At 43.2% G+C, this 24,487-nt stretch overlaps 1 protein-coding gene across 1 annotated transcript; it reads right to left on the bottom strand.

Moving 5' to 3' along the window:
* Positions 1–11,079: 11,079 nt before the first annotated feature.
* On the bottom strand, positions 11,080–24,153 carry trmt44 (tRNA methyltransferase 44 homolog). Its single transcript, XM_014155709.3, has 11 exons — positions 23,723–24,153; positions 23,478–23,595; positions 23,137–23,356; positions 22,901–22,969; positions 22,684–22,791; positions 22,301–22,372; positions 19,512–19,618; positions 18,838–19,021; positions 18,391–18,739; positions 12,950–13,066; positions 11,080–12,351 (listed from the first exon to the last, which is right to left on the bottom strand). Exons 1-11 carry the CDS (start codon positions 24,057–24,059, stop codon positions 12,101–12,103), a joined length of 1,932 nt encoding a protein of 643 aa, XP_014011184.1. The 5' UTR covers positions 24,060–24,153; the 3' UTR covers positions 11,080–12,100.
* Between the last annotated feature and the right edge of the window lie 334 nt (positions 24,154–24,487).

Below are 24,487 nucleotides of genomic sequence, written 5' to 3'. Positions count from 1 at the left end.
TGAAAGAAAAGCAAAAAATTTTGTCCATTAAAATAACATCAAATTGATCAGAAATACAATGTAGACATTGTTAATGTTGTAAATGACTATTGTAGCTGGAAATGGCTGATTCTTTATAGAATATCTACATAGGCGTACAGAGGTCCATTATCAGCAACCATCACTCCTGTGTTCCAATGCCACGTTGTGTTAGCTAATCCAAGTTGATCATTTTAAAAGGCTAATTGACCATTAGAAAACCCTTTTACAATTATGTTAGCACAGCTGAAAACTGTTGTTCTGATTAAAGAAGCAATAAAACTGTTCTTCTTTAGACTAGTTGAGTATCTGAAGCATCAGCATTTGTGGGTTCGATTACAGGCTCAAAATGTCCAGAAACATGTTCAGGAGTCTTACTGGGTCATACGCACTACCCTCTGTAGTGCTTTGCCGTCAGAGGCCGAGCAGTTGCCATATCAGGCAGTGATGCAACCATTCAGGATGCTCTCGATGGGGCAGCTGTAGAACCTTTTGAGGATCTGAGGACCCATGCCAATTCTTTTCAGTCTCCTGAGGGGGAATAGGTTTTGTCGTGCCCACTTCATGACCGTCTTGGTGTGCTTGGACCATGTTAGTTTGTTGGTTATGTGGACACCGAGGAACTTGAAGCTCTCAACCTGCTCCAGTACAGCCCCGTCAATGAGAATGGGGGCATGCTCAGTCCTCCTTTTCCTGTAGTCCAAAATCATCTCCTTTGTCTTGATCATGTTGAGGGAGAGGTTGTTGTCCTGGCACCACACGGCCAGGTCTCTGACCTCCTCTCTATAGGCTGTTTCGTCGTTGTCGGTGATCAGGCCTACCACTGTTGTCATCGGCAAACTTAATGATGGTGTTGGAGTCTTAATCACATCGGCTGCAGAGAGCGTGATCACACAGTCGTCCGGAACAGCTGGTGCTCTCATGCATGTTTCAGTGTTATTTGCCTTGAAGCGAGCATAGAAGTAGTTTAGCTCGTGCCACTGGGCAGCTCTCGGCTGTGCTTCCCTTTGTAGTCTGTAATGGTTTCCAAGCCCTGCCACATCCGACAAGTGTCGGAGCCAGGGTAGTACGATTCGATCTTACCCCCTTAATAAACAAACAGCACGGCTTACAGTAGTGGCTCTCTGTTTTGACGTTTCTTTTTGCCCACCCCTGGTCCACATGTTGCTGTTTGACTTTTCCATATTGGCTGCCAGACACAGCATGCCTGACCAGCTTAAACACTGGCTTGTGTCAGTGTATTTGGAGAGACCTCCTTGATGAAAGGCAAATACACATTTTGTGTTGAAATACAGTGTATTATGATGATTATTTGTGTGCCTGGCTCACTGAACAACAGGTAGGCAGCACTTTCACAAGGAATCTGGGTGTGACACTGTTACAATGTTATTTAGACGTTATCAAACAGCGATATTTGGGGGTGATTGTGTAAAAAGAGCTGTCTATGTCTGTTTGTTAACCACAGCTGTGATTCGGATGCCATGGAAACGACGCCCCCAGTCTGGCATCTATGGTAACCCCATTCCCCTTCCTGCATCAAAGCTGTGTATGGCAATATAACACCTACTTTGTCAGCTAGGGAACCACATTTTGCTAGCCCAGATATCATTAAGGTATTGTCATGAATGGCTATGTCAGTTGTCATGTGGAGTGGCGCAATGTCATACAGTGTGACACAATATGTGTATACTGTGTGACAGGGTGTGTATATACTATGACATGAAGTGCATACTGTTTTATGTAAGGGGTGTTTGTTAGTGTTCTCTCTGTGGTCAGCTCACTGTATTGTACAGTACAAGTGACTCTTCCTATACTGTTGCCTCTGGCCTGGTAGGATTTGCCTGTGATATGATCTGGGACAAAATGTCAAGGGCCCAATGAGATAAGAGACAGAAAAACAGTAGCCTACGGCGCCCAGAATGAGGTCATCGTGCCGTCAGTGTTGTGACAGGGAGAGTCCTCAGGTTTGCAGTAACGCTCCGAACACACCGACAGCGTCATTGCATTTTGGTACACCAGAATTACATTTATTTCCAATGAAACGCTGTGTTTGCCTTGCAGCATTGCGTTGCAGAGACAGTTGCAGTGCGTTCGGTGTGGTGCATACGTTGGATTTATTGAACATATGCGTCAAACTGTATGCGTAGACGTCTTGACAGAAATGGTAGCAGAAGGTGAATGTTGAACTTTTGTTGCACACATATCCAGATGATGCTGTGTACCATTTTGCGCAACGATGCTATCGGTGTGTTCGAAGCGTTAGTGGGAGTGTTTGTACAGCATTTCTATGAGTGTGAACATGAGAGCTGTTCCCATCTTTCCCTAGGTCATCCATTTACAGCCATTTGGCGAGCAGGCAGGCAGCCAGGCAGGCAGAGCGATGGACAGACAGGCAGACACAGACAGACCAAACAGTTAGGTAGTGGAGTGGCAGAGACAGCCTGAGTTTCTTTGGCACCTTTCCTCTTAGTCACCTCTTTCCATTACGGCCGTTCCATTAAAAGCCCTGCCAAGGGAATATGTGATGGTCTACCTACTGCTGGAAGGGAACTCCAAGAGGAAGAAAATTAACCAAGCAATATTTTTCACATCTTATAGAGCAGCACCGTCTTCAAAAGCTTTTCTCAACAATAGACAATCATTTTCAAATTTTGTCTCTTCAAGACACGTCCATCCATAGTTTAAACATAAAGCAATTGAATAGGATGAGAGAGACAACATTTTCCTGGAATAGACGATAAGCAGTTGCCCATATTTTTTGAGGGAATGTTTCCATGCTGAATGTTTTTTTTCATGTAGCAAAGGTTTTCATTTCTGAGTTGAGTTCTCTTTTTTAACACAAAGTGAAAGTGACAATTAATTATGGAGTTACATTTGCTTCGATTTTTAGCCAGAAATCTATTTGGACAGTTTGGACAAATTAGAACTTCAAAAGAAATATCCCTCATGCCTCATATCCCTCCTAATAGAGCTGTAAACACGTGCAGTGAAGCTAAATGGACGACAGAGAGTGTGCGTCCCAATCGGCACCCTATTCAGTATAAAGTGCACACCTTTTGAGTAGAGCCCTATGGGCCCTGGTCAAAAGTAGAGCACTATAAAGGGAAAATGGTGCCATTTGGGATACAACCAGTGTCAAAACACAAAACAAGTGTGATCCGGGTTAGTGTTGTGCAAATGGTGGGACTTTCAAAACAAACTTTATTTGTCACATGCGCCAAATACAACAGGTGTAGACTTTACCATGAAATGCTTACTTACAAGCCCTTAATCAACAATCAGTTCAAGAAAGAGTTAAGAAAATATTTACCAAATAAACTAAAGTAAAAAATAATAAAAAGTAACACATAAAATAACAAGGCTAAATACAGGGTACCAAGTCAATGTGCAGGGGTACAGGTTAGTCGAGGTAATTTGTACATGTAGGTAGGGGTAAAGTGATAATAAACAGCGAGCGGAAGCAATGTAAAAACAAATGAGGGGGGGGGGGTCAATGTTCAGCAGTCTTATGGCTTGGGGGTAGAAGCTGTTAAGGAGCCTTTTGGTCCTAGACTTGGTGCTTTGGTACCACTTGACATGTGGTAGCAGAGAGAAAAGTCTATGACTTGGGTGACTGAAGTCTGAAAATTATTTGGGCTTTCCTTTGACACCGCCTAGTATATAGGTCCTGGATGGCAGGAAGCTTGGCCCCAGTGATTACTGGGCCGTACGCACTACCCGTACAGTCACGTCAATGTTAATGGGGGCCTGTTTGGCCCGCCTTTTCCTGTAGTCCATGATCAGCTCCTTTGTCTTGCTCACATTGAGGGAGAGGTTGTTGTCCTGGCACCACACTGCCAGGTCTCTGACCTCCTCCCTATAGGCCGTCTCATCGTTGTCGGTAATCAGGGCTACCACTGTTGTGTCGTCAGCAAACTTAATGATGGTGTTGGAGTCGTGTTTGGCCACACAGTCGTGGGTGAACAGGGAGTACAGGAGGGGACTAAGCACGCACCCCTGAGGGGCCCCAGTGTTGAGGATCAGCGTGGGAGACATGTTGTTGCCTACCCTTACTACCTGGGGGCGGGTTAGTGTTGTGCAACTGGTGGGATTTTGTCTTTATTTTGTGGTTGTTTGGATCACAATAATTGTTTGTTTAATTTAGCCTGGGAGAAGAAAGTTGGAAATGATGATGTGTGTGGTTGGGGAACGTAATGAAATGACGTAGCGTTCTGTTTTCCCTTTAGGGCTAATTGTGTTTTTCAGTCCAGCTCTAACGTTTCCTCATAATGCAACATTCATGCATCTGGGTATTCCCTAGATATCCCTACTTCCTCCTCCTTGATATCCAAGCAGTGTTCCTGGTGCTGGTTTTCATTTGAGCAAACCATCTTGAGGTAGCCTGGGTTCCAGATCTGTTTGTGCTCTTACCAACTCCATTGCTCATTGTCAAGCCAAACATGTTTGTCATGACAATTAGTGAAAATGAATTGGCCTGATAGAACAAACAAACCAGGCTAATCTTGAGGTGTAATTACTCACCAACATTAACACATGGAGAAGAAGTGTGTCTGTACCATACTGTACCAATGACATGACGCAGTCACACTTGACACTTTCAATTCTATACATGGTATATTCTAAACATAGTATAGCCACTGGAGCCTGAGGCAGAACTTTGTGATAACAAGAATTAACATAACATGGGTTTGAATGGAGTGTCACTCAGCATGACTCTCTCTCTCTTTCTCTCTCTCTCTGTAGAGGTGGTAATCCCTCGGCTTCCAGTGGCAGGTCGTCAGGTATCCGAGCAGAGGAAAGGGCATGGGAGTAGTGGACAGCTCACACAACGTCATCGCGTGGGAACAGGAGTGATAGAGGTGGGGACAGGGGAGAGGTGCACCAGAGATGACAGCTTCCATCCCTCTTATCGCTGTGTCAGAGACGTGTGGAGGGAAATAGGGACAAATTAGAAAGTGGCAAGTAGTCCTTTGTGAGTCATAGGGTAAAGTGAGTCTGAAATCGTAGAGCACCAAGAAGGCCCCCTATTATTACCTTTCCCTGTAATAGGGATTGTTGACCGAGTAGTGCCTGATTGAAAATAGCAACCACAATGTCATCAAAGTTGTCATGAGAGTGGTTCATGTTCAAAATATTTTTCTTTTCTTTTGTACCTGGTCTTTTTCATACTCTGTTAGACTGTTATACACATTGTCCAATCCTTGCTTGATTTTCCTGGTCTGGTGAGTTCCCAGGAATGTTTCCCGGAGCGGATTTTGTTTACATTGCTGATCAGAGTGACAGTGGTTTTAAACACAGACTCCAAGATGGATGGGGGCTACACAGACTTCTCCTCGGAGTCGGAGTGTGTCTCATATTGAGTAACCTGTACGCTGAGCCACTGGATCTGGGACACAATTGGCTGTTTCGGTTAATTGTTCTTGATTGGCTCGTGAAAAGAAACCACAAGGGCTATCTTGTGTTAAACCCTTAGAGTCTGAAGGAGAGTGTCTGGTGGTCTTGTCTGAGCATGAAGAAAAGAGAAAAATCCCATTCAAATGAGATCAGTAAGTTGTCGTCCAGCTGTCTATGGTAATAAAATGGCATTGTAGGCTCAGTGACCATTTACACATAATGCTGATGACTTTGCCTGTTTAGCTCGTTAGGGAATAATTATACATTTACTGGGAAATTAAAGAAACAGGCTTTGATATAACTGCACAATTACTAATTATCCCTTCAGGTTGTACATAGTCTGTGTCAAATTAATAAAAAAACATTTGCATATATTTAACATATTGTAGGGCCATGTTCAAATACTTTTCAAATGGATCCTTCATTCCTTCGTCCCTTCCTCCTTTCCTTCAGGCTTTGGAAAGGGGCCTAGTAGACTCTGCTTACACATTCACGAAGACCCACAAGAGTCTGTGTTGTATCTGAACTTCTCTGAACCTCCTACTCTATCTCTCATGCATCTGTACCACACAAAATGGATGTCCGTGTTTATTTCACTCTAATTCCTAATTAACTAATGACTCATTTACATTTTGTATTTTTATCTTGTTGCTTTGGATCTGACCCTGGATCTCCATTTTGGAGTTAGCCTATAAGCCAATTGAATTACTCGTGTCACATTCAACATTTACTAGGTTTTGCTGCTGTAACATAAGATGTGGCTACTCTCGTTAGGGAGTGGTTGGAATGAATTCTATCATTATTATTTTCTTGAGAAAAAAAATACAGAAATTGGAATCAAATACGTTTTATGGAGGGAATTGATAATTTTATAGTGATGACAAGCCAACTAAAGTCCTGTCAAGCAACAGTAGACTAAAATACATTGAAATGTACACTGAAATACATTTATCTTTTAACGATTGTATTGGTCTTTTCTATAACTTTTTGAGGAAGGTTTATCTGTATGAGTGACAACATACACGCACAATGAAATCTGCCACTCACGAGCCAAACCCCCAATCATAAAAAAATTCCCCACAACAACACAGCCATAAATCTTGGGGTCTTTCTGGTGTGTGATGTTTACCGCTCAGTGAACCGCTCGGTGCCAATGACCTCAGTCTGACCACATGGGTTCGCTGTGCGTTCCAACCGCCTGTCCGGCCCAGCCAGGGAGTGAGCTCAGACCTTCTCCAGCTGGAGAGACTTAAGACTTCCTCCTCCACACACAGCACGCACACACAAATGATATACAGGGAACAGATACTGTACAAATGTGTATAACTACGAGAAGACAATTATGTGGGGATGAACAGTGAATCAGTGTATGGAGTTGGGTGAACTTTGAACTTGTCGCTTCATTGAGGAAAAAGTTTTGTCTTAAATACCACATGATTTACTATGAACCCTTTTAAAAGACACTGCAGACAAGACCCTTTTCTTCCCTTTTGAGAAAACTTCGTAAACTGAACCCAAAGTTGAACTTTGTTTCTTGCTTGCTACCCACCAAATAAAACGGATGTTGACGCGGTTTGACAGTTTATGCCTCTGAACAAGAGACATTTTTGTGTGTCCACAACAAGGCTGGAAATGTTGCATTCAGCCCCATGGCAACACAATGAACAGTGTTTTCGGGATGATAAAACTAACAATCACCCAAATAAAAACTAGACAGTCAGGGAGCATCTAAAATGTAAAATATGTCATGCCATGAGGCCCCTATTGATTTTGTTAGAATGTTTGAGTGACTCAAATACAGTAGCAGAAGAACAAGACAAAAGCCATTGCAAAATGTGTAGAATTGCAGGAAATGTGCTTTAAAACGGCACATTTTCTCTCAGCCCATGACAAAATGTGTAAACTTGCAGGTAACTTGCTTTAAAACTATTACATTTCTCTCCACCCCTTGGCAACGTGTGTAGAATTGCAGGAAATTAGCTTTAAAACAGCAACATTTTGTCTGCAGCCAAGAGGATGATCTCTAAAATGTTTGGCCGGAGACTGCGCCGTTGGCCATGCCCACATCCCCCCCACACTAACTTTGCCACCGCTGCCGGAAAAAATCCTGATGAATATCACATAAGAGAAACAAGGTGAAAGTCGTTTGCTCTCTTTCCTCCAGAGAAGATAACCACTTTTCCCTGACCTACATTTAGGCCTCGGTGCTCATTGTTTTCTCTTTCTCTCTACCTTTTTCTAATGCTATCATTCTCTTTAATTATCTCTTCTTGGATGGAGAGAGTCTCTGGACTTTCTCAAAGCTGCGTAGCAAGACGTCACACACACACGTGGGCTCTGGCCGAATACACAGAGCGTTAATTTTTTGCTATTGTTGTGGTTGGCGATGGGGGTCAATGGGTCACAGAGAGAGCAAGAAGGGGGTGTATTTTTTTATTTTACCTTTATTTAACTAGGCAAGTCAGTTAAGAACAAATTCTTATTTTCAATGATGGCCTAGAAACAGTGGGTTAACTGCCTTGTTCAGGGGCAGAACGACAGATTTTGACCTTGTCAGCTCGGGGATTTGAGCTTGCAACCTTTCGGTTACTAGTCCAATGCTCTAAACACTAGGCTACTTGCCGCCCCATGCGTGTCACTTCCTGGATAATTTCACGCTCATTGCCAGATGAAATGTGGGGCAGCAGGTCGATTGGCTGTTTGGATCTTAGCAGACGTGGAAACGCAGGCAGGGCTCTTAAAGGATTGATTTCTCCCAGGTGCATGGAGGAAATAAGGAAGGGAGGAATGGATGGAGGAAGAGACACTATGTCTTAGTAGCTTGCTCAGGTCATTAAAGCACACTCGTCGGTGTAGAACTGTAAACAGTCATTGGTCTTGAGTGCTATAAGCTTTCACACATCCACCCTCAGGTCCAATACAATGTCCGTCATGTCTATTGGATTTAGGCCACGAAGCGTAATTCAGCATAACTCCCTCCCTCTGGCTTTCCAGGAAGTTAATTCTCCTGAGGGCTCCTTCACCTACAGGGAGAATGTCAGAGTCAAAGCTTTTACTGTCGATAGAGTTTCTCCATCTTCCTATGCTTAGCTAGAGTGCATCTTTATCAAAATACACTGCTCAAAAAAATAAAGGGAACACTTAAACAACACAATGTAACTCCAAGTCAATCACACTTCTGTGAAATCAAACTGTCCACTTAGGAAGCAACACTGATTGACAATAAATTTCACATGCTGTTGTGCAAATGGAATAGACAACAGGTGGAAATTATAGGCAATTAGCAAGACACCCGCAATAAAGGAGTGGTTCGGCAGGTGGTGACCACAGACCACTTCTCAGTTCTTATGCTTCCTGGCTGATGTTTTGGTCACTTTTGAATGCTGGCGGTGCTTTCACTCTAGTGGTAGCATGAGACGGAGTCTACAACCCACACAAGTGGCTCAGGTAGTGCAGCTCATCCAGGATGGCACATCAATGCGAGCTGTGGCAAGAAGGTTTGCTGTGTCTGTCAGTGTAGTGTCCAGAGCATGGAGGCGCTACCAGGAGACAGGCCAGTACATCAGGAGACGTGGAGGAGGCCGTAGGAGGGCAACAACCCAGCAGCAGGACCGCTACCTCCGCCTTTGTGCAAGGAGGAGCAGGAGGAGCACTGCCAGAGCCCTGCAAAATTACCTCCAGCAGGCAACAAATGTGCATGTGTCTGCTCAAACGGTCAGAAACAGACTCCATGAGGGTGGTATGAGGGCCCGACGTCCACAGGTGGGGGTTGTGCTTACAGCCCAACACCGTGCAGGACGTTTGGCATTTGCCAGAGAACACCAAGATCGACAAATTCGCCACTGGCGCCCTGTGCTCTTCACAGATGAAAGCAGGTTCACACTGAGCACATGTGACAGACGTGACAGAGTCTGGAGACGCCGTGGAGAACGTTCTGCTGCCTGCAACATCCTCCAGCATGACCGGTTTGGCGGTGGGTCAGTCATGGTTTAGGGTGGCATTTCTTTGATGTGCCGTTCAGCCAGAGGTTGCCTGACTGCCATTAGGTACCGAGATGAGATCCTCAGACCCCTTGTGAGTCCATATGCTGGTGCGGTTGGCCCTGGGTTCCTCCTAATGCAAGACAATGCTAGACCTCATTTGGCTGGAGTGTGTCAGCAGATCCTGCAAGAGGAAGGCATTGATGCTATGGACTGGCCCGCCCGTTCCCCAGACCTGAATCCAATTGAGCACATCTGGGACATCATGTCTCGCTCCATCCACCAACGCCACGTTGCATCACAGACTGTCCAGGAGTTGGCGGATGCTTTAGTCCAGGTCTGGGAGGAGATCCCTCAGGAGACCATCCGCCACCTCATCAGGAGCATGCCCAGGCGTTGTAGGGAGGTCATACAGGCACGTGGAGGCCACACACACTACTGAGCCTCATTTTGACTTGTTTTAAGGACATTACATCAAAGTTGGATTAGCCTGTAGTGTGGTTTTCCACTTTAATTTTGAGTGTGACTCCAAATCCAGACCTCCATGGGTTGATAAATTGGATTTCCATTGATTATTTTTGTGTGATTTTGTTGTCAGCACATTCAACTATGTAAAGAAAAAAGTATTTAATAAGATTATTTCATTCATTCAGATCTAGGATGTGTTATTTTAGTGTTCCCTTTATTTTTTTGAGCAGTATACATAGCCATTGGCCTTCAGTATCGTTCGCGTCGGTCCATGCGGCTCCAGCAAAACTGACCTTAGATCAGGCCCATTAGGGACAACCCATCCTATTTTTAAACTGAATCGTATATCTTCATTACTATTCAGACACAGCCAGAGGCCTCAGGAGGGTCGGGGAACAGTCGGCCTGCTAACATAGAACAAACCTCAGAATGTTATGGATTCATCACCTTCAGACCAGGAAGAGTGAATAGGACAAAGCTCAGTTCTGTATGCTATCAATACTATGGCAGGGAAAATAACACGGGTTGGGGGTGGGGGTTCACAGATATTGATATACTAACGTGTCCTCCCAGAGGACGGTGTTCGAAAGTCGAGTAGATGTAAAGCCTCTTCACGCTCGTTGTCAGCTTGCATTTATGCAGCGCTGATGCATAATCTCTCACACCCAAAAACAACTTGTCATGGCAAACTGTTTTTTAAGCAAATAATACCTGAGGAATTGTGCTTCATTGTGACGCAGCCATAGGTACGAGGCGGTAGCCAAACCAAGGATAGCTAAAGTTTAAAAAAAGGACTGTCCCTCTGACTGACATACAAATAAACAAATGTGTTGTACGTTTTAGGACATAACTGACATACAGGTAGATGTCTATGGAGAGAGTGCACTGACAGCCCCCCCCCCCCCCCCCGAGACCCCTCTGCAGTAGACCCAGCTCCTGACCCTATGGTGGTCTCTGGGCGGCCCTCTACTGCCTCTATGTGACCTTTGAGCCACAGGGTCACGATCCCAGGTGGTAAAGGAACACAGGAGGGAAAACAGGGACACAGAGAGCAACACACGGGACACCCCATGAACACTACGCAACAAATAATTCATGGCCCTGACATTTACACTTTTAAGCCAATATGTCCTTCCTTGTGCTCTGTTTTGGACCTTAAAGCACCTCTGTGTATGTAGTTGAGTAATGAAGGTGTGGTATTAAGAACAATAGGACAGTATTGTTTATATTTGAGATGTTATATTTGAGATCTGCAAACCAAATAGCAGAGTAGCTCCACTACTAAAAACTAAAATGTACTTATCTAACCAGATTTAGGTCTCAAAATTCCAATATGTGGAATTAATTACAAGCACAAGTATGTATGCACAGTGGGGTCTGAAATTATTGACACCTGCTGATAAAGATGAGCAATAATGACTGTGGAAAATACATAATTAAAATACTAAGCTGTATTTTATCCAACAAAAAAAATGCAAATTATATTATTTTATACTAATACAATTGCTCAGAGGAAAAAGGTAGGGGTCAAAATTGAAACCCCTAAAGATCCTTATCAATAAAGTAGTCAAATGTTTAGTATTTAGTCCCATATTCGATTCTTATTTACAATAAAAGTGACTCCAAAATGACACAATACATTACTTAACATTCATTTCTATTGGCAACAAAATAATCTGAAACACAACCAAAGCTAACTGTAAACGCATCCAACACGTTTGTAGAGTCACAAGCTTGATGTAGTCATTGCGTGCTAGGATTATGGGACCAAATACTAAACTTTTGACTACTTTATTTATAACAATCTTTAGAGATGTCAATAATTTCAACCCCTACCTTTTGAGAAAATAAAGTATTACTGTTAAACAAAATCTCTTTCCTCATTTTTTTCACTTACAATATAGCTGGGTATTTTAATTATCCTTATCAAGGGTGTCAATAATTTTGGACCGCACTATATGTATGTATGTATGTATGTATGTATGTATGTATGTATGTATGTATGTATGTATGTATGTATGTATGTATGTATGTATGTATGTATGTATGTATGTATGTGTGTGTGTATGTATGTATGTATGTATGTATGTATGTATGTATGTATGTATGTATGACTGACAGTCACAGCTATTCTTATAGCATCATATCACAGCATCAACTCCACATCTAAAAAAAACTACAAAAAAACTAGTACAATTGAAATAAAGCATTGCAATAATGGTCCAAACTGAATTGAGTGTTCAGTTGGAGTACTTCATTTTCTTGAGTGGTCTGGTGGAAGGTCGGAGATCGTCTGGGCCATGGGCGAAGGCACACTCCTCGGCCTGCAGTGGGCATCCGTGAGGGTGGTGGACGTGGAACCAGCAGGCCCGGGTCTTCAGGGCACCAGAGATTAGGTGCTTCCGCTTAGAATCAGCCCTGGTACCCTGCAGCCCTCTAGGCCTCTGGGCCTGTACCCGCCAGTCCCGGATATGGACCATACCACCTTCCACTGAGGGAGAGAAGAGTGGAGGAGAGGGGGGAATTTAGTACAAAACGTATTTCTTGTACTGACTAGGTATTTTCCAGGCCTGTTGTAATCAGGTTAAAGAAGCAAGCCTTAAGAGAGATTGCAAAATGCTAATTCCTTCATGCTGAGTGCAAATTCCTTCAAGCTGAGAACGGGAATGATTCCATCGACTTTTTCAAGCATTTCATATCTGTATGTGGCATTCCAATAAGCCCTGGATTGCTTCAGTATGATTAATGTATGCAGACCCAGAGCCAATGATATACAGTTCAGCAAACTTAATAGCCATCATGTTAGAACCAAAAGTTCCAAAATAATCAACCTTATAGTGAGCATCCAATTAAGAACGCTATTTACATGTGATGTTTGGTGCCGAAATAGACACAGCAGATCTCCACATAGTATCTAATGTATATACATCTATGGCAGCATCCCAAACATCCCTACCCTAACCCTTTGGGCCCTGGTCCAAAAGTAGTGCACTATATAGGGAATAGGTGCCATCGCTCTGGTTAGACACATTTGGAGCTCAATCTTCTTTGAGAGGAGTGTGTGGATGCAGAGTTTGTACTGCGCGTACCTCTGAAGACCTGGTGGTTGTTCTTGAGCAGGGTCTGCAGACCGCCACATTCTTTCTTCAGGACCTGCAGAGTCTCCTGCTCTAACAACTCAGCCACCTCTCTCACAGACAGCCTGCCTGGAGAGGAGAGAGCCAAGAGTGCAATTTGGAATGAAAAAGGAGAAGAGGAGGGTGGTTAAGGGTTCAATAATGGAGGACTGGGACAAAGGGACGAGAAAGCCATAGGAGATGATGGGGTTGTGATGAACATGACATTGGCGTTGTAGGAAAAGGACTTGGGTGGGTAGGAGTGACTTTTGGGATGAAACCAAGTCTGAGTCCCAAATGGCACCCTATGCACTACAAAGGGAATAGGGTCCCATTTGGAAAGCAAACAGAGACAACAAGGGAGTTGTGATAAATTAGAACCTCAGAAAATAACTTATTCTCTCAGACAGTTCGTCTAAGGTGTCAGACCGTCAGAGCTGTGAAGTCAATTAAAATCATAATAACAGAGGACATTTTTGCCAGGACAGTTCCCAGCAGCCATTTTAAAATAAATCCTGAGACATTGTTGTCTGTTATTTCCCACCACCACCATTTCCTCACTGAGGGAGATATTAAAACGAACCCATTCCCCATGGGTATTAGATAATGTATATACATGGCCAAAAAGTCTAGGTGTTTCCACAATATTTGTAATCCGAGATATAAATTCACATTTCAGTTTGCAGCAGAGCAGCTAGCCAATCTTTAAAGTTCCATTTCATGGAAATTAAGGTATTTCTGTCTTTGCTTTCCCCTTCTCCATGGATAATTCAATCTGTGTTGACCTTTGGTTGATATAAATGACAATCTTCTCTCTTTGGAATACGGGAGTGCAATTCTACCTTTGGTTCCCTTCCCTCATGCTCCTTGTTATTTTATTTTTGTTACATCATATTATATCAGAAAGAGTTGGCGTGGCACCCATTGTCATTTTTCTGCTGTGGCAAAGCCTTGCTAACAAATTACAGCGCAATACTTGCCAATCAATCAAGACCCCTCCACTCTTGATTATCAACTTCAAAACTGTTCTGTTGGTTTTGTATACAAAGACATTATACATAAACTACTTAGATTACATAGAGATTATGGTTTTAGTACTGTACCACATTACGTAACAATTCAAGACACTCAAGTTTTGTTTGCAACCTGGCACAGTAGCTAGGGATAGTATGCCAACGTATGTGTGAACAGAGGGCAGCAAAGAGCAGTCAGAGCAGAGACGCCAGGGGGCCCAGGGCCTTAATATAAGATTAATACTACATTTACAGCTGCCCTTAAGAGACTTGGGCCTACAATGCTAATAGAGATTAATGGGATAAGTGGGGCTATTGACAATGTGGATTCAGTTTGGACCTGGACTGGCCTCCCAAAGCGTTATTCATGGATTGTCCATAGATAGTGTGTTTGTGTAATGCTGTGGGCTTAAAAAGGTACACTCAGCTAGGTGACATCGTATTACTGAGTGTATTAAATGGCTCCTAGCTAGATGCTCAGCTAACATAACATCGATTGCGGGTTAGCAAGTATTTATTTAGTGCTGTTCTATAAGTGGAAAGAGAAATGCTCAAAAACCATTGAGGAATTGTTTTTACCCTGCATTTAATCCTGTATGCTAAAATAGTGAATACTTAAAGTGGAACTCACAGCGTTTTAGCAACATGAAATCTTAGCAAAATCTTTTCAAATACACCCACAGGAGGAATTAAACCTTTCTTCTTTTTGTCTTTTTTTTTTTTTTTTTTACATTTTCTGACAAGCGAGCACTTAGATATGGTCACTTTCACGTTTTAATACATTCATAGAATATTAGGGCATCTGAAAATTCTATAGCAATATAGAGTGGGAAAGCGGCCGTGCGTTTGGCCAATTAATAGGCACTGTGGTAAATATAACCTTAAAAAAAACATCTTGATTGACTATGGTGCACCATAGTCAATCAGAGCTACACACTGGCCTGCCATCATTCACTTTGAACTGAACTGTGTGTTTACAGGCTATAGCAACAGCGTGACTTTAGATCATTAAAACACATTCGCCAAAGGCCATAAAATACACCTGAATGGATTTCTACAAATATTTAAATACCAAGGGAGTCCTCTTACATTTGGGAAACATTTTGATCAAACAGCCTACCCTTTTCATGGTTCTCTCTCCCTCAGTTGCTTATGCACATTAACAAGATCAACAAGTAATGCTAGCCAGAGCGAGATGAGCTAAAATCTAACGAGGGAACATCAGATAAACTCTAACTTTTTCAGCTAGTTGGCCGTCAAAATTGAACTGACAAACGATAGGGAATAGTAGCCTGCTCATCCTTCTGCAGCTTGCCCCAAGCCACATTTTGACAACTGAATAGGAACTTGCCTTCCAGCCCGGCCAATTTGATTGATGCTAAATACATTTGATTGACAACGAAGAGATATACCAACTGTAGATAAGTCGTTCAAGTTCAGTTAGCGTAGTTAGCGTAGTTAGCTAACAAAGCAATTCACATTTCTTACTAGCTAACCAAATGACACCTGACTCTTTAGCTGTAGCCACCTAAAAACAATATGAGGGGGAAAAGTTGGTCACTCAGCCACTCCTCCCAGCAGCTAGCTAGCTAACGTTAGGCTCCATGTTTTTAGCTGCTAAATAAATAGCTAGCTACATAAATAGAAACGCTAGCCCAGGGGTGTCAAACTCAATCAGCTCACAAAATTAGCAGCCCATTGTTTTATTTGAAAAAACATGGGCCTTTATAATGTCCACTTGTGTACATAGGATGATATATTTAAGCAAAAAGGCCCGAGGGGGTGTGATATACAGCCAATATAACACGTCTAAGAGCTGTTCTTATTCACGGCGCAACGCGGAGTGCCTGGATAGAGCCCTCAGCTGTGGTATATTCGCAATATACCACAAACACCCAAGGTGCCTTATTGCTATTATAAACTGGTCAGCAAAAATAATTAGAGCAGTAAAAATAAATGTTTTGTCATACATGTGGTATATGGTCTGTAATAAACTGGGTGGTTCCCTGAATGCTGATTGGCTGAAAGCCGTGGTATATCAGGGTATACCATGGGTATGGCAAAACACTTATTTTCACTGCTCTAACACGGAACCCAAACCGGCTGCGCTTGTGCGCCATCGTGAGCTATCGTGCATACATTTATTTTGTCCCCCTACACCAAACACGATCACGACACGTGTAACCGATGTGAAATGGCTAGTTAGTTGGCGGTGGTGCGCGCTAATAGCGTTTCAATCAGTGACGTCACTCGCTCTGAGATTTGAAGTAGGGTTTGCGTTGCAAGGGCCGCAGCTTTTGTGGCGCGATGGGTAACGATGCTTTGTGGGTGTCAGTTGTTGATGTGTGCAAGGGTCCCTGGTTCGAGCCCGGGTTGGGGCGAAGAGAGGGACGGAACCTACACTGTTACACACGCAGGTTAAAATATCAAAACAAACTCTGAACCAATAACATCATTAATAGCGTCATTAACCAATAACATAATCTTTGAACTTATATGGTGATTGGCATCTACACTTTTACCACGGCAAAACATTTCGTCTTTCAATCACCCACGTGGGTATAACCAATGAGGAGATGGCACGTGGGTACCTGCTTCTAATAAACCAATAAGGAGATGGGCGAGGCAGGACTTTCAGCGCGATCTGCGTCAGAAATAGAAAGGAGTTCTATTTTAGCCCTTGGCATCGCAGACGCTCGTGAGCAGTGTGGGTGCAATAATTGAATAACATGGATTTCTAAATTTATTTTGCGACGCTCGTGCACGCGACGTGTCCGTTCTGGTCAGCATGTAATTACGTTGGTAGCCAGTTTATAATAGCAATAAGGCACCTCGGGGGTTTGTGATATATGGCCAAGGCTAAGGGCTGTATCCAGGCACTTCCCATTGAGCTGTGCATAAGAACAGCCCTTAGACGTGTTATGTTGGCCATATACCACACCCCCTCGGCCAAAAGAGATAAATAACATTTGTCCAGCCTTTGCTTGCAGATGTGCATAGTATGTTGAAGTTGAATTCACCGATGCGAACACGTCAGGCTCTAATTAGTAGATGACTCAACTGTTGACTCATTTATATTCGCTTGTGTGTCCTATTCGGCCCGCGGGCCTTATGTATTGACACGGGCGCGCTAACCTATTAGCCACGTTACGACTGACTTGTGATCATTGCCCTTTCTAAGTTTGATTGTTTTGACATTTCCAGCCTTAGTTAGTCTTCCATTTTTGTTCAAGATATTGAGTCATGGAAACTGAAACAGCGCATCCCAAATGGGTGGAGGCAGCAAACAATGTACCAGGCCAGCTATGATTTACAACCTGATAGCAATATTTTTTGGACTACCAAGAAATGTATTGGTGAATTATATTAATCATGCATTGAACTGCATACATCGATTATGTCAACAATGTCTTACTGTCTGTCATGGAATTTTGAGTCAAATGGTTTTGAAGCATAAACTGGGAATATGATATTTGTTACTGATATTATGATTGTCTGTTTGTTTAATATTTGCAAAGTAGTTAAAACGCTGTCAGTTCCACTTTTAATAGCAGCACTTTGCTTTGCCATCTAAAATGGCACATTGAAACCCGGGAGCTAGCCACTGTCCATGCAAGCTACCCCGCCTTAACCCCCGCTAACCCTCCCTCTTTTCAGAGCAGCGCCATAAAGTAACTGGTAGAAATACCTCAACACAAATACAGACTCATGCATAAAAGATGAGCCAGAGTGCATTATTCATCCAGTCATCTCCATCCTGGATTACAGGCTCTGTCTCTTCCCCTCTTTTTCTCTCCCTCCCTTTTTTTCTCTGACTAGACTTCATCTTCTTATCTCATCCATCGTACAGGGGGTGTGTGTGTGTGTGTGTGTGTGTGTGTGTGTGTGTGTGTGTGTGTGTGTGTGTGTGTGAAGGATGAGGGGAAAGTCCGGAAAAGGTTGATAAAAGAGAGATGGGGGCAGTGTGTGAATGTGGTGCAGAATGGCGGAGGATGAAACGCTGACAGGGTTCAAAGCAGGGTTGTGCTGCGCCACCAGGGGCTTTCCTATTGGTGCTGAGAGGGAGCGATAGACAGGAAGAGGTAGAGATACAGAAAGAGGTGGGGTGGGTTAAGGGCATGATGGCCCACCAACATTGAGTTCCTGCACACACCCGATCATCCTGAATTCCACTGAATCAACAATACATCATGTAGTACACAGTACATAAATCCAATACACTCCATAAGAGTAATAAATCCAAGATCAGATAAGTACTTCATGTTCCGTTTTCCTAAACCTGTTATGACCTCAATTACAGCTCATGTAAATGCAGACTGAGTGAGACTTTATTGTATTTTGAGGGAGAGATTACCTTGTGATTTGAATGACAGTTTAGCTATTAAAGGCCCATTCTCTTACCTCCTGTGTTCCAGGTGCCGGGGACATCCCCACCTTCGTCCTTGGTCAACCCCAGCAGAGAGGTGGCCACACGTAGGACTATACCATCTACAAAGTCCCGGGGAAGGGCGGCACAGTTCCGCACTGTCTCGATCCTCTCTCGGGGCTGGAATCCAGCTCCCCAGTTGGTGCCGTGGATCCTGTCAGTCTCTGAGTGGTCGTGGTGGTGCTCGGCTTCACCCTCGGCGTTTGACTCTCGAACTGTGACCCCGGAGCAGGTCTGACGACCCTGTATATACTTGTCTCTCCACTCCTCCGCCTGCGGCTCACCCAACAGCTGGTAGCTCCTCGACTTTCCTACCAGACACACCTGTAGAGCAAGGGGTTAGATTAAAACAACATGACTGGTTTTCATTAACATGTTAGCGTGTACTGTGTGTTCAAGTGTCATTGTTAGCATTAGCATACCCGCTTTGTGGAGGGGATTCTCAGGCAGTCCTCCTCTGTGTTGAACCCACAGGCTGTGCTGACCTCAGAGATGAAGTCAATGTATTCCTTATACTGGGACTTCTTACAGTGTCTCCGCTGGTACTTACCATAGAAGTCAAAGAAGCAGCACGGCAGGACAAAATACCGGCAGGAGAAGGATGACCTAAAGTGGGAGGAAAGTGACCGAAATTACACATCAAAACCATGTGGTCTGGTCACAGTTATCAATGTACTTTATACTTGTCTATTCATCCTTAATTCATCCAGGTGAGTTTAAATGAGATATGATGGAACCTATTTTTTAAGGGAACCCTAACCACAGATAGCAGGCAGCATAGAGGTGAGAAAATACCACAAGTACAACGAATGTAAGTACAACTGACTCAAAGTGGGGTGAAAAAAAATTGAGTTTAAGGCAGGAGATGAGGACAATTTAAAATCTATGGAGGTTGTTGGAGCGTTCAAACCAGAACAGGAGAGTCAATGCAAAGTTAGAGCCAAGCTCAACACTGCCACCAGGTGGCTGCCGCATAAGACACACCAACACACCGCCATTCCCCCTTCCCAACTCATGAAAAAAACATGATTTCAAATTCAAGAGATCAGTTGCCACTTGAGGCGGCTAAGCCAAATTGTTTCTGCTGATGACTTGCCTGGCCGCTATAACGGGGATCCACGGTGTGAGCTCGTCCGAGTGGTTTCCAATCAGCCAGTCTGTGCCCGGGAATAAGAAGCCATCACTGGGAGTGATTGCCGTTTCCTGGAATAGAAAAAAAGGCCCCCGACCAAAAGCACAACAGGCTTCTTTAGATCAGAGAGAAGCACCGCCGACAGTAATTAGATTTTTTTTCATTAATCATTTTTGAATGACAAATGGCTTATGACACCCCCAGCCGCTTTCTGTCGCGAAATAACAACTCTGTTACCAACTTTTAATATTGAAGGAGGATAATGTTTAATGTGATTGTTATCTCAGCTCATTTAGTGTCTGAGTGGGTATGAAGAAGGGTGGTCTGAAATACAAAGTTGGATGAGGTTACAAATTCAGAAAAATACTTTTCATAGCAACATTTTGTGCCTCTTGCCATGTATGGACTAGAGAAATAACTGGTTTTATACTTTTAAACAACAACAATAAAAGTAAATAAGTGATTTCAGGCAAAAACTAAGGAACAACTAAGGAAACTACTTGAAAGGAAAACACAAAAAATGACAAGGAAAACCCCTTTCGGTGTTGGAGACCACTTCCATGTTCTATACACCCATCATATCCCATCACCGACAATAAGGATACCAGAAAGAACCCCGAGCCGTTAGCTAAAAGTACATTGAGTCCCTATGGGAACAACTACCTCGCCTAGCTACTTCCTGCCTGGTCTACACACAGTGAATAATAGATGCAAGGGAACATTCAGCAGCTTGTCTTCTGATGAAACATTGAAGCCGTGCGGCAACGGGAAAGAACAGCACAGCAGAGCGTGTCTAACAACGTGTGGGGTTCCCCGCAACCCCATGTGCAATTCCATGTGTATCTATTGTGGTTTAGACGACACGTGATTTTCAAATGAAGTAATATGACAAGGTGAACCAAATAGTTCATTTAATACCTACATATCTTGCGAATTAATCTGGTATTCATAAATATTTTAAATACTGCAGTAGTTGTTTGCTTTCAAAAAAATGGGAATACAAAATATCCACAAAGCCCTCAATTAAGTTGATTGAGGCAGCTATGAACCCTTTCCACTAAGAGTCCCTGTCATCCTGTAAACGGGTTGAAAATGGTAGATTGTCATTGATTGGAATGCAGTGGATGTACATTAAGTTCAGTAAGTATTCAGACCCTTTACTCAGTACTTTGTTGAAGCACCTTTGGCAGCGATTACAGCATCGAGTCTTCTTGGGTATGACGCTACAAGCTTGGCACACCTGTATTTTGGGAGTTTCTCCCAGTCATCTCGGCAGATCCCCTCAAGCTCTTTCAAGTTGGATGGGGAGCGTCGCTGCACAGCTATTTGCAGGTCTCTCCAGATATGTTCGATCGGGTTCAAGTCCAGGCTCTGGCTGGGCCACACAAGGAAATTCAGATACTTGTCCCGAAGCCACTCCTTCATTGTCTTGGCCGTGTACTTAGGGTCGTTATCCTGTTGGAAGGTGAACCTTCGCCCCAGTCTGAGGTCCTGAGCAGGTTTTCACCAAGGATATCTCTGTACTTTGCTCCGTTCATCTTTACCTCGATCCCAGTCCCTGCCGCTGAAAAACATCCCCACAGCAAGATGCTGCCACCACCATGAGATGGTTGTCCTTCTGGAAGGTTCTCCCATCTCCACAGAGGAACTCTAGAGCTCAGTCAGAGTGACCATTGGGTTCTTGGTCACCTCCCTGACCAAGGCCCTTCTCCCCAGATTGCTCAGTTTGGCTGAGCGGACAGCTCTAGGAAGAGTCTTGGTGGTTCTAAACTACTTCCATTTAAGAATGATGGAGGCCACTGTGTTCTTGGGGACCTTCAATGCTGTAGATATTTTTTAGTACCCTTCCCCAGATCTGTGCCTCGACACAATCCTGTCTCGGAGCTCTACGGACAATTCCTTTGACCTCATGGCTTGGTTTTTGCTCTGACATGCATCGTCAACTGTGGGACCTTATATAGACAGGTGTGTGCCTTTCCAAATGTCAAGGGGCTTGAGTACTTTCTGAAGGCACTGTATCTACCTCTATCACTCAAGTATCCCTGCACATTGTAAATATGGTATTGGAACTGACCCTGTATATAGCTTCTTACTTTCTTGTGTTCGTCTTATTTCTTATTTTATTTCTCCTGTGTTTTTGTTCTAAATTATATAATTTTTGTGCTACATTGACATTGATTACTGCATTGTTGGGTTTGGAGCTTGCAAGAAAGGCATTTCACTGTACTTGTGCACGTGACATTAAAACTTGAAACAAGGATGACATGCGTTATTCCCTGGGTTGTCCTGAACAGAATGAGCCTGTTTGTCTTATTATGAAGAAAATTTGCCGCAGAGCACGGACTTGAATGGACTCATGACTCACCAAAATTACAATATGTTTGTCTGAAGTACCTTTTCAAACCCAAACACTGTAAGTTTGTATTTTACAACTTAGCTAGCCATGTTGGCAAAAGAATAAGCATTAAAATACTGCTCATCTGACCCACATTGCGATTTATAATGGAACAGTTTTGGATTACGTAAAACAACCAACCAATCGTTTTTTTCTTGCACCTAAAATGTTTATGAATATTCCTATTATGATACTGAATGTATCAAGAGTACTGTCCAGTGTAATGTTTGGATTCAGTCTTGTGTCAGGTGAACTGTTGTTCTTGTGCAGTATATACACCCCTAAATCAAGTAGTTGATGTAGGCTGAGAAAAAAAAAACACTATCCTAAAATAGAGTTTCACATAGCCCATCCTCACCTCTAGATGTGTTTGGGGGCCGTACATATCCCAGATCTTCCTTTTCCTCACGTCGATGCCCTTTCCAGGGTGCTGAAACACAAGTAGGCATGACGGTCAGTCCTTAATCACTTCATCAAATGAACATAGGGTATAGTAACACACTTTCCACCTACCCCGTGTGTAATTTCAATTACGGATATCCAGCGTTTTGATTGGACGTTAAATCACATCACTGATTAAATGGAACATTGGCCTGGAATTGGCACAGATTAAGTCTGCGTCCCAATTGGGACCCTATTCCATATATGGTGCACTATGGGCCCTGTTCAGTACCAGGGAATATCAGGTTATATTATGTAACCGTGTTCTGGTGAACCTAGTGTAGTGTTTATCACACATACCCCTTCATTGCTTAGAATGTGAACCAGGAGACCATTTCCACAACCAAGATCCACAAAGGACTGTTTGACGGTCAGACCCTTCTCTGCTCGCTCCTCGCCCCATAGGACCTGTGCATTAATAGACAATGATGTTATTGTCATTAGAGTTGGCATTTTACTCATATTAGCATTCCGTCAAATACATTGTAGTTACTGTCCATGTACAGAAGAGACCTACCAAAAGATAGGTAGCGATGGCAACATCTTCAAAGACAAACTTCTCTGGATCCGTCACTTCAGGCCATACCTACACAAAGACAAATATATTAATGCATTCAGGACTGTTGTGACAAATCTATACTATTAAAGACAAGTCCTTGACCATGAACTATTAACCATACCTTGACCATATTAACCATACACTGGCCATGCATTGTCCACACCGTGACCATATTAACCATACATTGACCATACCTTGACCATCTCCTTGTACTTGTCTTTCAGCTGTTGGTACATGATGCTGTACTTCTCTACAGGCAGGAGGGACAGGGTGCTCTTGAACTCACTGGTCTTACTCTCCGTGGCCCAGCGCACCAGTTTGGGCAGGAGCTCCCCACCGAGCCAGGGCAGTTTGGGGTAGGCCACCCCGTCACTGAACCAGTCATCAGGCCGCATGAGATGTAACTCTAGTGTCCTGGAGATTAGATTTACAGAGCAAACCAATGCAAACACTATCCAATGCGTCCATGCATTACTGGATCAACGGAAGGATGGGTGAAGAAGCGGACACAGAGGTTAAACATGGAAACACTCACCATTCATCACTCTTCACAGAGAGGAGATGTATCTGATAGATGTTGTTCTTCCGTAAAGAGGCAGTGCCTTCCTCACTTTCTTCAACTGGTAAGAAGCTTACTCTTTGAGTGTTAAAGTCTGAAAATGTTGAGTAAAAAATAACACACAGGACACTTTCACACATCAAAGTGTATTCAAATATATGTGTTGCGTACAACTCAATGATAAGCAGCTTAAACATCAACTTAATGTCATTAACGCTTACCTTTGAGTATAATATCTTTATGTACAGTTGTGCCATAACAGTTTACTTTAGGAATGAATGTCCTCACACAAAAAGACCACAATCTCTCCTTGTCATGTTCGAGTTCAACGCCACTATTCAAGAAAGTAAGAACATCCTTGGACTCTGAAGTATCACTTCCATGAGTTAGCAGAATGTTTCCAAGTTCTTCAACGCCAACATTCTTACTCTGTGTCTCTTTGACTCCACAAAGACGTTTGTTCACAACGTGTGGTTTCTTTATCCAAACATCAATGGCAGACCAAAATCCTCCCGTATTAGATTTGTCTGTAAATGTTATCTCAAAGAGTTTCGGCATAGTTTAGAAAATAGTAAATTGCATGCCACAATAGCGTAACAAAATGCAAACGTGTGTTTACAAAAATTACTTCCGGGAAGTTTTACGTTCAATGGATTTTGTCGCTCGTTGATGACGCCATGATGGAGCGCATGAAAGAAAATATGGTTGTTCGAAAAGAGGCAGCAGAGGGTGGTGTTGTATGTTTAATCTCAACATATTGAACGATACTGTACTGGTTCTAATATATATATATATATATTTTTTTAAATCAAATCATGGTTCTGCTGTCCAGCACCATTCAATTGGACATACACTACATGGCCAAAAGTATGTGGACACCCCTTAAACGTGTGTATTCGGATATTCAGTCACTCCCGTTTCTGACAGGTGTATAAAATCTAGCACACTGCCATGCAATCTCCATAGACAAACTTTGGCAGTAGAAT

The sequence above is a fragment of the Salmo salar genome, chromosome 18 (assembly GCF_965601325.2).
Source record: "Salmo salar chromosome 18, fSalSal1, whole genome shotgun sequence".
NCBI lineage: Eukaryota > Metazoa > Chordata > Actinopteri > Salmoniformes > Salmonidae > Salmo > Salmo salar.
Note: the sequence above shows the minus strand (reverse complement) of the source record. Positions and strands in the feature narration are given on the sequence as shown.

Excerpts from the sequence above, each read along its gene's own strand:
- trmt44 (XM_014155709.3), bottom strand. The coding sequence starts at position 24,059 with ATGCCGAAACTCTTTGAGATAACATTTACAGACAAATCTAATACGGGA. Across the intron at positions 19,022-19,511 it reads ATCCCCGTTATAGCGGCCAG|GTCATCCTTCTCCTGCCGGT; the intron begins GCAAGTCATCAG and ends CTCCCACTTTAG. Across the intron at positions 12,352-12,949 it reads CAACCACCAGGTCTTCAGAG|TGGAAGGTGGTATGGTCCAT; the intron begins GTACGCGCAGTA and ends TCTCTCCCTCAG.